The 16,095-nt window shown below is 31.2% G+C and overlaps 1 protein-coding gene across 2 annotated transcripts in view; it reads left to right on the top strand.

Moving 5' to 3' along the window:
* The window catches only part of Sp1, a 97,341-nt gene extending 82,799 nt beyond the window's left edge, over window positions 1–14,542 (top strand). The window contains exons 2-3 of one of the 2 annotated variants that reach the window (XM_065507739.1): window positions 11,930–12,288; window positions 12,395–14,542. In XM_065507739.1, coding sequence (XP_065363811.1) covers window positions 11,930–12,288; window positions 12,395–13,817 — 1,782 coding nt within the window. In that variant the 3' untranslated portion in view covers window positions 13,818–14,542. Of the gene's footprint in view, window positions 1–11,929; window positions 12,289–12,379 lie in introns of both variants that reach the window. The other variant, XM_065507738.1, reaches the window with a different exon arrangement.
* Window positions 14,543–16,095: the final 1,553 nt, after the last annotated feature.

The following is a 16,095-nucleotide window of genomic DNA, read 5'->3' as shown; positions in this document are numbered from 1 at the left end:
ATTTTACAACAGTTATCCGCCTTAACTTTGGCCTTCTAACGTTAAGTAAACCAAAACTTTAAACACAGTTGCAATTGAAAATTGCGGAAGCAATTCATTCTTTCATTCACCATGGCTACCAGTTGATAAAATAATTACCAGACACACACACACAACATCTACTACAATTGAATTGAACTTGAATTTTCTTTATAAAATTGTTTGTCTTCTATCCTGTCTTTAAAATCTAACTGCCACCATTTCTAAAAAACTCTCTTTTCTTAGAGTTTTATTGTTAAGTTTGGTTCATGCTTTCAAGGAACTTTTGCTTGCCTTCAAAAAACGCACGTCTAGAGTTATAAAAATGTTCATATTATACGGTTGTTAACGAATTAAAATGATACCACCACAGACAATTGTAATGGAGCTTTATTTATAATTTAAGCCACCAAAACAAGAAAAGTGCATTGAAACATACCTACACTGAGCAAAAATATTAAAAGAATGTCAAATTATCAAGTGAAAATTAATAAAAAATTTATAAAATGTAACAATATGTAAAAGTAAATAATTAATTTTATGACTATTTTTTATTGTGTTTCAAAAGTTATTATTTTTTTTTTAATTTTATATTATTTGTGTTGCAGTGTAAGCTTTTATTTTATAAATACCATGACGTTTGCTTGCTGGAATCATGACTTAAACTTGAAATTAATTGCTGCAATTACATTGTCGACTTAACTTACAGAGTATTTCTTTTTTTATTTGAGTTTTTGCTTAAAATGTTAAAGCAACAAAAACATTACAAAAAAAAGCATGCCACAAATAACCCAACAAACATTGAGGTTTGATATCTTTTTATATATATCTCGGCTGGGCCGATTTCGATGAAATGTTTTGTGTGTATTTGAGTTGAGTCCCTGGTATGGATTCACAATGGTAAAATGGGCGTGGTAACTCCCATACGAAGTAAAAATTTATTAATAGCTACCGAGCGAGTTATATAGAGAGTGACTCTTACTCAAATTTCCAATGTTCGAGAATGTCTTAAACAAAAATTCTAACTTTATTCCTAATTTGTTATCAACCCATATTCTCAAATGGACTTCAAATATGTTATACATAAACTATATTTTAATGCTTCGTTTCGATTTTAAATTAGTTTAGATGTTTAGTTTGAGAAAATTAAATATTTCAAAGGCATTTTCTTAAATTTGAATATAATTTACAATGATACATTTTTTTTCATATAAACCACAATTTGAATTTAAATGCGAAATTCAAACCTTTGTTTTGGTTTGAAAAACCCTTGAGAATTATGTGTGTTTAAATGAAAAATTTAGTGTTTGTTGGGAAAAAACATCCTAGCAAATATTTAGTTTTGATATCAATTTGAGAAAGATTTGATATGAAATCTTTACTCAAATGTCTAACGTTTGTAAATTGTTCTCAAACATAATTTTAAATGTGAATAGCAAATAATATACATATGTGTGTCATAAATCATATTTCATTATTTTATTTTGAATTCAAATTAAATTTTAGATTTGAGAATAATATTAGTATTAACTTGAGAAAATATAGTTTTTTAAATATTTAATTTTTTTCAAAATGATTTTAAATTTGAAATTCAAGTCTTTAATTTGGTTTGGGTAACCCTAAGGAATGATGTTTGATTTTAAACATTTACGTTTGTGTTTATTGGAACAACCCAGTGGGAAAAATATGCAGTAAAGAGGTGTTATTTTGCAGACACAAGGACACCTTGCAAAATTTTACACATCGTGTCACTGTTACCCAAGGCCTTTCATACTCAGTTCTGTTACAGAGCTGATAGAAGGCCTATTTAAGAAAGCATATTAGAAGGTCTTCCGTTGCAGGTCTGTAAGGAAACCATCTACATAATGCTTCACAGAATGTCTAAATAGGAGCCTAATTGAAAGTCTGCTGAAGCAAGCCATTAATGCCATTATTAGGGAAAATATTCTTAATGAATTCATCATAAAACCTAAAGAATGCACTTTAAAGTATCACCTGTGAAGTTTTGTATATAAAAAACTACTTCACGTAAACTTCAACATCATCTGTTTTTTTTAGATATTTTTAGAAAATATTGTTCCTTCTGGTTTCATGGAATGGTTTATAATAAAGAGATCAATATAAATTTTATTATAAAAAGACAACTTATAGGAATAATTGAAAAACCAATTGTTAAGCTGAGAAGCTGGGTGAAGGGGGAAAGGGCTGGATGAATTGAAAGGTTGTTCAAACTGTCTGAGCCGAAACAAAATCGTTTAGATTTTGTGCTCAGAATAATTTAACAAACAATATGAAACGCAAGGAAAACCAAAGAATTAGGAATTTTTCTAATTATTTGGACAATGGATTCTTACCATTAAGAAACAATAGGATGAGGATAGCGATGTACACAGGTTAAAGTTAGATTTGAATCTCCCCGAAATAGAAGAATTTACTACTCTTGATGTTTAATTTAGAACTTATGACAATTGGAAGTACATATACTGCAACAGATAGCATTCTGCATTAATATATATTGGGGAAAATAGGAATTGCAGGGGAAATGAGGAAATCGCTAGTTGTTGTTTTGGCGTAAACACTAATCATGTTTGAATTTTAAATAAATGTTTGTTAGACCTACAAAGTGAAGCTCTAGAAATTGTTTCCGCTGGGAAACCACCACAGTAAACATTCAGATGTAATCAAAAATATATTGATAACAAAATGACACTTTTTGTCAGAACTTGCAAAGCCACCTAGTGGAGGTTGTAGGCCTAGATGAGGACATACTAAAACCGTTTTCAAAGATTTTGAAACACCCTCAAAATTTTTAGTTATTTTGAAAAAAATATGTTTTTAGGGTAGGTCGTAGTACTTTAGTACCTCTAACTCACATATTTTAGACCAATTTAAAAATTTTAAACAATTATAGTTAGGTAAAGAATTAAGCTTTCATAAAATGTATGTATAATATCTATATTCCTAAAAATTGTTTAAGTTTTTCTAAATAGTTTGGCATTCTTTTTTATTTTTTTCCTAATTTTTCAAATTCAACAAAAGTTTTTTAAATTTTTTTCTATGAAACCCTATTTTTTTGCACAGTATTTTATGTAGACAAAAACGAGATATTAGTTGTTAAAATCGGTTTATACTTGCAAAAGTTATTAAACCTTTTCGAAAAAAGTTCCACAAAATTTACCTTGTAAATTAAAAATTGTAGAACAAATTTTTTTTTGTATAGTTTTTTGCTTATTTTGTATTCATATGGGCTGGGGGAGGAAATACTAAAAAATGTGTTAATGAAAAGTTGAATAACTTTTACAATTTTCATCCGATTTGAATAATTAAAAGGAACTAAATTTCCTTAATACATTGGTATAAATTTGTATAAGCTTTCATATCAAAATAAGCAATGAAAAGCGATTAAAATCAAAAAAGTTGATAAATTTTGTTTTTCTTTTAGATATTCTTAACAAAAGCAATACTTTTAACTAACAAATGTATCAAAGATGTACGCCATTTTAAAGCGTGATCAGTTTTCTTTTTAACCCCGTTTAAAACTTCAAAGTCGGACAGAGACTGACTGAGTTACAGATCGATAAGTTCACGGACATAACTGAAAACGGTTTTTTCAGAATAACTTCTGAATTTGAGGGTGTTTTGGAAATTTTTTGACATAATTTCTAATGTACTCAACAAGCCCCATAACCTACAATAGGTCGTTTTCCAAGTTTTTTTCCATCGTAGCACCGTGTAATGAGGAATGAAATCAATCCATTTCTCAAATGTCTAACGTTTAGCAGTGATTTTATAAACATTTACGAATAGGAGAATTTTATGCGAAATGGGGAATATGAAATATATTAAAATTCGCTGCAAAATTGTTATTAAAATTATGTCCAAATAACGACTGCAAATAATATATTAGAAAATGCTATGTTTTAAAAGATACCTTCATAAATTAAATTTAATTTTAGGATGATTCGATATCAAATTAAGAAAACACTATTTTTAAAATATTTGTTCAAAAGAAGCTAAAATTTAATTCAAATGTCAAAAGATTAAGTTTAGGTTTGAGAAACTCTTGAGTTTGAAGTATATGTTAGGCAAATAAAATAAGAGAAAATATTTCAAAAGTTTTTTTCATAAATTCTAATTTAATTTTAGATTGATTTTTGAAACATTTTTTTTCAAATGAACTTCAAATGTTGCAAGTTTAAACATTAGTTTAGGCTTGAAAAATCTTTGAAAATAACTTTTGATATAAAATGAAAATAAAATAAGTTGTCCATCTTTTTCAAGAAAAATTGTATCGAAAATTTCATATATCATATTTTGGCGAAATTTATCGACGAAAACTTCGATAAATATATTATAAACAGAAAAATTCTCTAAAGATGAAAATTTCGATAAATTTTTCAAAAATATTGTAAAAATATAAAAAAAATTTAAAAAGTATCTTTAAGGAAGAAAGTTTCAATAAATTTTCTATAAGGAAGAAAATTTAGATAAATTGAAAATATAAACATTTTTATAAATTTTCTAAAATGATTAAAATTTCGTTAAATTCTATTCTATTCTAAATTCTAATTCTAAAGGAAGAAAGATAAATTTCAATAAATATTCTATAAACAGGAAAACTGCAATAAAATTTCTATAAACGGAAGATTTCAATAAATTTTCTATAAAGTAAAAAACGTTGATAAAAGTTCTATAAATATAAAATTATCGATAAATTTTCTATAATAAAGAAAATTTCGATAAATATTGTATTGTGTAAGTAATTTTCATTCGATAAATTAATAAGTCGAAGAAAACTTTGATAAATTGTCTATAAAGAAGTTTATGTAATGAAGAGAATTTTGACAAATTGATCTTAAAGAAGCATATTTATGTACATACATTTTCTCTGTAGAAGAAATTTTGTCAAATTCTTTATCTGAAGAACATTTTTTTTTGTATTAAGAATAAAATTGTTATTGATTTCACTATAAAAATCACAATAAAATACTTTGCTAAATTTTTTTCTCTCAGTTCAATCTCCATTGAGACAATAATATTATTCCAAAATGTAAGCCATTCCACCTAAATCATTTAAATCTCACAAAACCCTCAAACATATCGCATGATTAATCGTGTTACAACATAGAATTAATCGAAATAAAATACAACTTCAAGCCCAACAAATTCAATCAACAACGATTAAAGCGTGTTTTATAACATTATTTTACGAGCCCAACATGTAAACATTGTTTCAATAATTTGTTACGGATTAATTTTTTTAATATAAAAGAAAACTACAAACAAGTGAATACCATTTTGGATGCTTTCATTTGATTTAATTTCTCTTTTAAACAATAGACCGCCTTTATTGTAATACTAGAGGGGTAAAAATATTCCCAGGCCAATGCACAGACTTGGGCTGGCGCCAGTTTGACATTTAATTTTGATTGACCGAGTCTGAGCCCTAATTTCTTTTCAAAAAAAAAAATGAATAATGAATTGTTTTCCAATTTGTGGCGGTACATTTAAAAAGATGCCATCGTACAACAATAGCGAGAGAGAAACAGCCAAGATATCGATGTATTTGTTGGATATCGAAAATGTAAAAAACTACCGTAATGCACTCGCTATGATAAATCTCTCTCACCTTTTAGTAATTAACCAAGAAGGCAACTGAACAGGGGAAACTGTAAAGAAACAACAATGTTAACCACCCGCTAACATCAAAGGTTAACACGCGCTTCATATTGTTTGCATTCTGTTGTATGGTGTTGCATTGTACTAATATGCAAGTGTATCTGTATCTTAACTGATTGTATGGTTTTGGACTCTCTCACTTTATACATGATAGCAATACCACTGGCTGCTGAACATTATTGTTCTGGTTCGTTTTTAATGTAGATGAATTTTGATTTTATAGCCTCATAAAATAAAAGTGTTTCTCATTTGTAGCTCACCTCAACGAGCTGTCAAATTCGATTGACTTTTTGTTTTACTTATCTCTGTTCGCCTCTACCTCTCTCTCAGCCACGTATCTGAATATGTTTTGTTCAGTCTTTTACGTTTCATTTTCAAGTGTTTTGTATTCAAAATCATTAACAGTGCCACCTGCTGTGAAAATTATGACACCGCCTCTATTGATGTTCTCCACAGCAACTTGTTGCCGCTATCTTAACGTAAAGGTGCTGAACATGCCGAGTTGCACTGATAGTCCAGCATTGTAGGAATACAATAAAAACTGCATGGCGTTAGTGGACAAACGGACAATAAAATCACCAAACAGCAGAAACAGCAGCAACAGCGGCAGTAATCGTTAGCACCGGTAGTTAGTAATGGACCTTGAAGTTTATGTTATTGCATTTTCAAACAATAGATTCTACTCAGACCACCACCATGCCTAGGAAGGCATGTAAAATATGTAAAAAGAACAAAAAAATCTCTGTGCACTTGTTCGAATTAAAAACAAGGAATTACAAAAGAAAACAAGTGCATTTCCATATTTTTTTTCTTCTTTTGTTTAAGATTTTTTTGCAAGTGCTGCGTAACGAATGATTGTTAATGTTGACAAGTGCAATTTTTAGTTATTGTGCGAAGGGATTTCTTTTCTTCAAGCTGCTAGTATTCTATTGTTCTATGTGGCACCAGTGGCAGATACTGTAAAGATTTGTAGCTTGCTGTACAAATAGGAAAGTGTGGAAGAGTTTTTTGAAAAAAGAACCTTGAAAACATTAACTTCAAATAAATTGGATTCAAATTGTAGTTGAAATTAATAGTTGCATTTTTCTTAGGATCTTTGAAATGGTTTAAAATATATTCTTAACTCTTTCAGCCTTGCTCTTTTGTGTATAAATTAAAAACAATTGCAATTTTACTTTAATCAAGGTTAATTTAATATAAAGAGTTAGAAAAAATAAATGAAAACATAAAAAAGCCATCCCATTCCAAGATTTTTTATGGAGTGGGGTGGTTTGTTTACTAACCACCGTCGTTTCGTATAAATTATTTTGAAATCCAATATTTTTTACTAAATTTTTTGACCAAACAAACGAAATAGCAAAGTAACACTTAATTCGAAGAACAATAAACACTTTTTGATTTTTTTATTGAATGCGTTAAAGTCTCTTAAAAAATCTGCGGTTTACAATATTTTCAAATTAATACATTTATCTAACCAGAGCAAAAAAAAAAAAAAAACATAAACAATGACTTCAAAAAATATAATTGTTTAGCAAAATGCCAATAGATACCAAGAAACTATTTATTACAGACTATAGAAGAGGTGGTTAGTAAAGTGACCACTAAACCGCAAAGAGTTAAATAAAGTACTCTCTTTTATAGTGTAAATCTTTCTTGACCAAAGACAAACTTATAGGAAATCTTGATGAAAGTACCTACGTAAATTCAATTGTCTTTATGCTAAAGTTATTGCAAAATGCTTCTGAATAATACGACTCATTTAAGCGATGAGCTGACCTTTTGTCAAAATTGTTTGCAAGTAATTAACCCTTGAAGGAAAGCATTCTGCCAGTGTTCGTGCGATTAAACTGAGAATTATCCCGGTGACCAAACTTTTTCCATCTAGGTTAGAATACAATTTATTGTTAGGTATTGTAACCCTTATTCGGACAACTGGCATAATTAGTGCTCTAAAGTCTACATATCCTACAGACTATATTTTCTAACAGCCACATGCGTACATGGTTCGACTTCAATGCAATTAGTTGTATCTTCAATGGCAGATTCAGTCGAATCTCCCATAGACGAATCTGCATATCCGACAGTGGGGATATGCAAATTTTGTTTCCCGAAGTTATTTTTTGAACTCCGGAAAAGGCTTAGCATTATTTAGGTCTCCCTGGTGGAGACCGCAATGGAAAGCTCGTAGGCATTTTTATTGCCATTAGTACCTTGGGTTCCCAAATTTCCAGAGGGATGTAGTTGCTTGTTAAGATTTTTAATATTTGTTGATGTCGGGGTCTATGGGAGATTCGACTCAGCTGCCAATCTGGGCTTTTGTCGAAATAGTTCTTATTAGATCGCTAATTCTTCTTATACAGCATAATTTTAGTATCTTTCGAAGGAGCTTAACGCTGTACCATCTCTTCTGTAATGTCCACCAAACTATTGATGCAATATTGTTCAGGATTAGAATACTAGCGTATAATGAATAGGGGTTTCGTTTTAATACCTCATTGAATGCCGATTGTTCTTCTGCAAAACAACAATATTCGAAGAGGTTTCTCCACTTTATTTTCAATGATACTCGTTGTTCCACTACTCTTAGATATTTGACCATTTTTTTATATACACATAGCCTCAAAAGTGAGTAAACACTAGTGAATTTTTTGATTTTTTTAGGATCATGAAAATCATTATAGTCCGGCTTAAATCTTATATTCTCAGAACCGAATCTATTATTCAGCCCAATCTCCAACAAACCGAAACTTTTAAATTTTAAACGATGGATTTTAGGATTTTCATTGTCTTAAAAAAATCAAGTAATTTGTGGTGTTTTCTCAATTTTAAGGCTGTGTGTATGTAAGAAGGAGGATGTTTGCATAATCTACAATAATCCTAGTCCTTAAGAACTGACCAATCTCAGTCTTTTTCGGGTCAACTGTTAGACTTTATTATATATTTTCATACTTTCCTCTTATTAGAATGAATTCTTTATTGGAAAAAATCTTAGAAGACTGTTGTCTCCCAAAGTAGTGGAGACAGTAAACACTCTGTGGCGTAGTTTGACTCTTTGTTTAATATTGGTGGCTTCACAAGGTATACATCTGTTACTTAACATATGACCTACCTAAGCTACACAGTCAGGAGTTAAGTCAAATTGGTTAAGAGAGTCGAGTAAAGTAGGAGACTGAAAGTGTCTTCTATATTAATATAGACAGATCTAGGTTATACGAGCTCACGTTGATAGGACTTCGTTGATTGATAGTCATTTTATATATGCATCGTTTTTATTTTCCGATGCGCTTTTCCACTCTATTTTCAATGTGGACTTTCCATTATACGCGTTAGTCCACTACTCTTAAATATTTGGCCATTCTGTATACATATTTCTTTGCCGTAAGGAGTAGCTGGTTTGCATAATCTACAATGATCATCTTCCTTAAAAACAGACCAATTTCTTCTTAGTATCTCAAAGTCATTTCAAGGATTTAAATTATTTATTGGAAAAAATCTTAGATATGACTTTATCGATTGATAGTAGTTTTACATAGGCATCGTTTTAATTTTTCCTGGTGTAGATTTCAGGAGATATGATGTTAAGCTTATGGGTCCATATTCCAATCGTTTGATTTACTCTTATTTCTGGAAATTCGTTTGGAAACAAATCTGAAGTCTCGATAATAGAATAATAGGATGTATGGATTGTTTTAGTCTATTAGTCTATCTTCAAGTAGGTCCACGTTCCCGAGTAAAAGAGCAAGCAAAATTCGCTGTGGACCTCTAGCTATATAGGGGGAGAAATTATTGGAGGCTTCATACAACATCATTGTGTACATGTAGTTCGTATTTGGATTACTAACATGAGTGGTGGGTTCTTTTACGATCCCTCTAAAGTCTACTTGCTCCAGAGTTTGCGCCCTTTGCCAAATTTACCAAGAGACTCAGTACTGAGCACTTTTTTTAAATATTTCTTGCTGTTGTCATCGTTCCGAACTTTTCTCGATTTATAGCTATCTTTATCAGGGATCACATTATACTAGTTGCTGTATAGTTGTAAGATTAATCGAATACAATGTTAATTTAAGAATCCGTTTTTAATATCCCGTTTTTCTAAATGACCTTCTATGTCGATCCTCAAACCATATGTATTATTTTGCAGATGACATCTTGTATCCATTAAATAAATTCCAATCTGTTATGTCCCATATCGAATATGACGTGCGATAGATCCGATTTCTATTCTATACGAAATTAGAAGCACTTGATGTTCTGCCTACTTAAGTTACGTTTCCGCATACACAGTAATCGGCACCGAAAACGAAATTCCATACATTTGCACCGAAAAAAAGTTCGTTTCAGAAATCGGCAACGAAAATTGGGAACGAAACGATTAGTAACGAAAAACCTTTCATTTGGGGCCGGAATGAAAAAAGGTTGTTTTCGGTGCTGTAGGAAATTATTTTTATTATTTTTTTATTTCAAATTTAAAGAAAATCAAAATGAATAAAAAAAAATAAATTTTCTTTATTGGAAGAGGAAAAAATTATAGATTTTGTCAAAAATAATGAAATTCTATTTAATGTGCGACATCCAAAATTAAAAAATAATTTCGTTTTTGTTTTATGCCGCAACCCATCCAACTGAAACGAAAACGATTCAGAAACGAGACGGTGACGAACACCAACGTTTTTCAGTTTTCGTTATCGGCGCTGATTACGGTGTATACGAAACCCAGCTTTAGTAATAAGAACGTTTTTCAAGTATTGAAAGAAACATTCAAGTGCCTGGGTTTTTTAAACTTTACCATCCTACGCTTTACATCCCTGATTCCAATCGGAAATGGAATAAAACTCTCAAACTGAAGAGTGAAACTTCCCAACAATGTACATTAGATGGGGAAGATAACAGTAAGGATCTAACACATTTGCTTTGTTGAAGTCTCGCCGCATTCTATTAAATTTAGAGAACTCTTTCCTCAAATTTACACGTTCTTCCAGAAGAACGTGTAGTCGTTTGGTCAATTTGATAAATTCTCAAAAATATTCCCACAACACAACCCTTCTACTAAAACTCCTTCAACATAATTAAAAAATTTGAAACATAGAAAAAGATTTCTCACTAATTTACATTATATTCATGAGAAATTCATATAAAGGAAATCACTCTCCCCAAAAACCCTTATCAACCATATTAAGAAAACTAAAAACCGCAAATATACACTGGACAACATCAATTCCAGTTAAACCAATCACAAATCTGGCGCTTACCATTCGAAATCGCAAATCACACATAACGAATGATAAGGATATTGACGGCACAACGTGTTTGATGGCTGGCTGGACTGTAAGACAATACGATTAACAAATTAAACAACAAAAGTCAATACCACACAAAAACACAAGATGTAGGACAAAAAAAAGAGAATTAAATATTAAAGGAAATAAAATTTTAAGCAAAAAATAAAAAAAGAATCATTTTAGTTCACAGAGCCGCCGTTGAAGACAACTTCTCTTACAGGATGTATTTTGTGAAGCCGAAAATAAAACACCACATGAGATGGAGTTTTGAAAATTAAATGAAACATTAATTTTAAATGAATTTGAAATGAAATAAAACTGTATAGAATCGAACAGAACAGAAGAAACAAGTGTCAGGATTAATGCTCTTCCGCTATGCTTTTGAAATCCAACAATTTCAACAAACAGAGTGTTGAAGTCGGTCGGTCGGTTGATCGGCAACGAATCAAACTGAATTTTATAGGTTGACTTGTACAGTTTGGTGGTGGTTTTCTTTTGGTGGTGGTTGTATTTAAAGTAAATGGTGGTGGTGGTGGTGTTTTACTTTTTAACTGTATGTATATATGTGTATGTTTGAGTTGAGTGTTTGTTCTTAGTTTTTAAGCTAATAACTTCCTTTTTTGGGAAATTGTTAAACAGAAACAAAAGAGTTGTAGACAAGAATGGTTGTACAAAATCAAGAGGTAGGAAATAAAAAATAAATAAATCAAACATATTTTTTTTCTTTGGTTCTTTTATAAAAGAAATGAAGAACAAAATTAGGTAACAAATAAATTGATTTGGGTACAAAAATAACAAAACTTATTGTAGCCAGTTCTGGAGAATTTAAAAACAATATTGAAACATACAAAGTTAATTAAGAAAGAGATTTCCATGGGAATATACATAATTTTTTGAAGTTGTGAAAATTAGCAAATTACTAATTGGTTTTTGTTTTCGTTCTTTCTTTATAGGATCATCCTAGCTTAAGAGGCACACCTTTGGCTATGCTGGCTGCCCAGTGCAATAAATTAAGTAGCAAATCCCCACCACCTTTGGCTGATGCAGCTGTGGGTAAGGGTTTCCATCCCTGGAAGAAGAGTCCTACATCACCATCATCCCAGGCGAATAGCAGCAACAATAACACCTCCACAGGTTCAACGAGTTCAAATGCCTCGGCTGGACAGCATTCTCCCTGTGCTATATCATCGGCTTCCTCAACAAATTCTTCAGTGGGTGGCCATATACCAGGGATCTGCTCTTCAGCAGGTGCTAACACTTCTAGGAGTTTACCCGGCAGTGGCATAAACACCATGGTTAATATAACAGCCAGGTAGGTTTTCTTAATAATCAAATATATTTTACTCTTTTCTCTGTTTTCATTTCTTATGAGTATGATTTATTGATCAAGAAAATAATTTCAGCATTTATCCTTACAGTCGCCCTATAACCTCGTCCTGCGCTGCTGTTACCACACCCTCTGCCTATGGCAGTGATTTATTTTATCCCAATACCTCAACTGCAACCGGTGGCATGGTCACCGATAATCATCACATGCATCAGGGTTTGCTGGGCAAAGTGGAAGGCGCCACCTTTGGCTCTGTTTACTCGAGACATCCATATGATTGGCCGTTTAATGCAGTGACAGCTTCGGCCCATAAGGCCGCTGAGGCTGCTAGTGTTAATTCGGGATGGTGGGATATGCACAGTGCTGCGGCTGGCAGCTGGTTGGACATGGGTGGTGCAGCTGGTATGCATTCGACTATGGCCAATTATGCCACCGCTACTTCAGACTATTCTTCAGCCTTAAGCCATTCTCTCTCAAATACGGCTCATCTGTTGGGTTCGGGTCAACATTTGCTGCAGGACACCTACAAAAGTATGCTGCCCTCGCAAAGTGTAGGCGGATTCTCACTACCACACAATTCACCTTCTGCAGTATCCACAGCCTCAACACCACAGGCCACTTCTCCTACCACACCCTCACCGCGATCTCAGCGTAGGTATGCCGGCAGAGCTACTTGTGATTGTCCCAACTGTCAAGAAGCCGAACGTTTGGGACCTGCCGGTGTGCATCTAAGAAAGAAAAATATACACTCCTGTCATATACCGGGATGTGGCAAAGTTTATGGCAAAACTTCTCATCTTAAAGCTCACTTGAGGTGGCATACTGGAGAAAGACCTTTTGTATGCAATTGGCTATTCTGTGGCAAACGTTTTACTCGTTCCGATGAGCTGCAGAGGCACCTCCGAACCCATACTGGGGAAAAGCGTTTTGCTTGCCCCGTATGCAATAAACGTTTTATGCGCAGCGATCACTTGGCCAAACATGTGAAGACCCATAACGGCACCGCCCCGGCAAATGGCATTAAAAAGGGATCCTCGGAGTCATGCAGTGATTCGGAAGATGTCAACAATCAGTCCAATGAATCAAATGGCTTAAATAACTCGGGTAATGGCAGCAACAATAACAATAACAGTGGTAACAACAACAGCAACAGTCATCCTGGCACACCCAATTCCCATCAACCCGGTACACCCACACAAGGTCTCAATCAAAATTTACACATGTCCTCGCCACATCACATGTCGAGTGGCTCGCCGGTCATGTTCAATCATCAACAACATCAATTGCATCATCAGCAACAACAGCAGCAGCAACAACAGGTACAACATCATTTGCATCAACAGCAGCAGCAGCAACAACAACAACAGCAGCAGCAACAACAGCACTCTCATCCCCATTTACATGCTCACACCCATCATCATCACCATCATTTGTTGGGCAACAATTCGGCCGCCTCCAGTCCCGTGCTGGATCATCACAGTACTTTGGTCGACATTAAGCCACCCATGGTTTGAGGTTCACTTGGGCCCTTTCTGTTTAGCAACTGAACAGAGGCCGGGTCCTATCTAAAGGATTTCATGACAACAATGGCTCTTTTTGAGGAAGAAGAAAGGGCTTATTTATAAAGAACACGAACAAACAAATGTAATAAATCTAATAATTAATCATGTAAATAAATAAAACTAATTATGGATTGTTAGTAGATACTTAATTATTAACACAACTAAAAACAATTTAAATTATTAAGCTAAATTAACAAAAAAAAAACAAGAATTAGAAAAAAGAGCACTTAAGAGAGGGTATAAAGAGTTCCAAAAGAGTAACAAGAAAAAAGGAAAATAAAAGCGCAACCAAGCTCTAAGAGAGGGAAAATGAACACCAGTAGGCAAATTATGGCATTTGAAGGCAATCAAATGCTGTAATTTTCCCTCAAATTAAAATATACAATATTTAATATTTAAGTAATACAAAATAAATTAGTTAGACATTTTAGCTAAAAAAAATCCCTTTAACCAAACAACAAATCCTTGTACATTAATATTTTAATAAAAATAATTTTACAAAATCAATCCAAACCAAACTCTTAACGAGAGCATTCATTACAAATAAACAATTTTTAAAATAAATACAAACAAATTCTCTTTAATCCGCTTTGGCCTTTTTTTGAAACATAAAAATAGTAATAAATCTTAAATGAATTAAAAAAATATTTTTTAAAATTATTTTAAAAACTACCAAGTATTTCTAGTCGTATTTAAAAAAACAAAAACTAAAATAAATATTTACTATATATGTACTAATTTTTAATAAAACTAAAACAAATTTGCTTTCTTTTTTTTATTGAAATGGAGTTAAGAGAAACTGCGCTATTTATTTAATTACAAAAAAAAACCTTAAGAGTTTCTTACATAAAACAAAAACAAAACTCTCTTAACCAAGTCTAGTTGTATGTAATTCGAAATGTAGTTTAATATTGTTGTTCGTTTAGCTTAAAAAATAACTGGAAAATATTAAATAATATACATAATAATTAGTAAATAACTATAAATATTAATTAAAAAATAAATTGCTTATTTTTTCTAGTAATTTTAAAGTACCAAAACGTTTTAAGATACAACCCCTCTCCCCCTAACCATTTTTAAATAAATCAAATTTGTCTTTGTAATTACAAGTAAATTGAATAAATAATAAAACAAAACAAAAAGATATTTGCATATATTTATATATACATTTTTATTTTGTAGTTTAAAATTAATCTTAAGCCTAACAATTTATTTGCAAATATGTAAATTTTAAATGAAACTAAATATTTAAGATTCAAAACAAAACAAAACAACAAATATTAATTACAAAAATAATGATATTAAAACAAATTTTCTTTATTACAAATAAATGTGAATCATTATTATAAACAAAAAAACAAAACTGACTCTTGTTAATTTATTTGGAAAAGTTAATTACAAATTAGTTACTTAGGCAGTAAATTAATTTTCAAGTTGAAATCTTCAACAAATTTGGAGTAACAATTTCAAATATAAATTCAACTCATAGGCTACTGGACGAATTGATCCATATAAGAATAAATTTAGGCTAATCGGATATTGAACTGAACCATATTGATCCTTTCTCCTAATAAAAAAATAGTTTTTTTAAATAAATATCTACGAGCTCCACAATATGAAATCCATCTGTCTTGAATCTAGATCAATTTCTACAGGAAATATGTTTCGAATTTTAATTCAACTCATTAACTTCAATCGCATATATGTTCTGGACCAGTAAAAATTTAGGAAAACAGGACAATGATTGAATTTACACATATTGATCCTTTCTCTTAATAACAAAAATTGTTATGTAAATAAATATCTACGAGGCCCATAATAGGAAACTCATATGTCTAGAATCTAGATGAATTTCTGTAGGATATATGTGTTTATAAGTAAAGTAATAATAAAATTAAAAATATTTATTACTTAAGAGTTTGAATTCCCAAAAATTACCAATCACATCTCTGTTACATTTTTGTATGTTTATTTTAATAAAATATACAATGAATCTAAAGTTATACCAAAATCCCCATTTGATTCGTGTTTTTACTATCTAAGCTTTGAAATTTTTAATCGAAATTTTATATCGAAGTTTTTATAAAAAGTTTCGCTTTATTTTTTATTTTTTTTAATAATTTTTCAAATTCAACAATAGTTATTTTAATTTTTTTCTATAAAAACATATTCTTTTTTGCACGGTGTTTTAAAGACAACTTTATATGGGAAAAAATGAGATATTACTTGT

The sequence above is a fragment of the Calliphora vicina genome, chromosome 4 (assembly GCF_958450345.1).
Source record: "Calliphora vicina chromosome 4, idCalVici1.1, whole genome shotgun sequence".
NCBI lineage: Eukaryota > Metazoa > Arthropoda > Insecta > Diptera > Calliphoridae > Calliphora > Calliphora vicina.
Note: the sequence above shows the minus strand (reverse complement) of the source record. Positions and strands in the feature narration are given on the sequence as shown.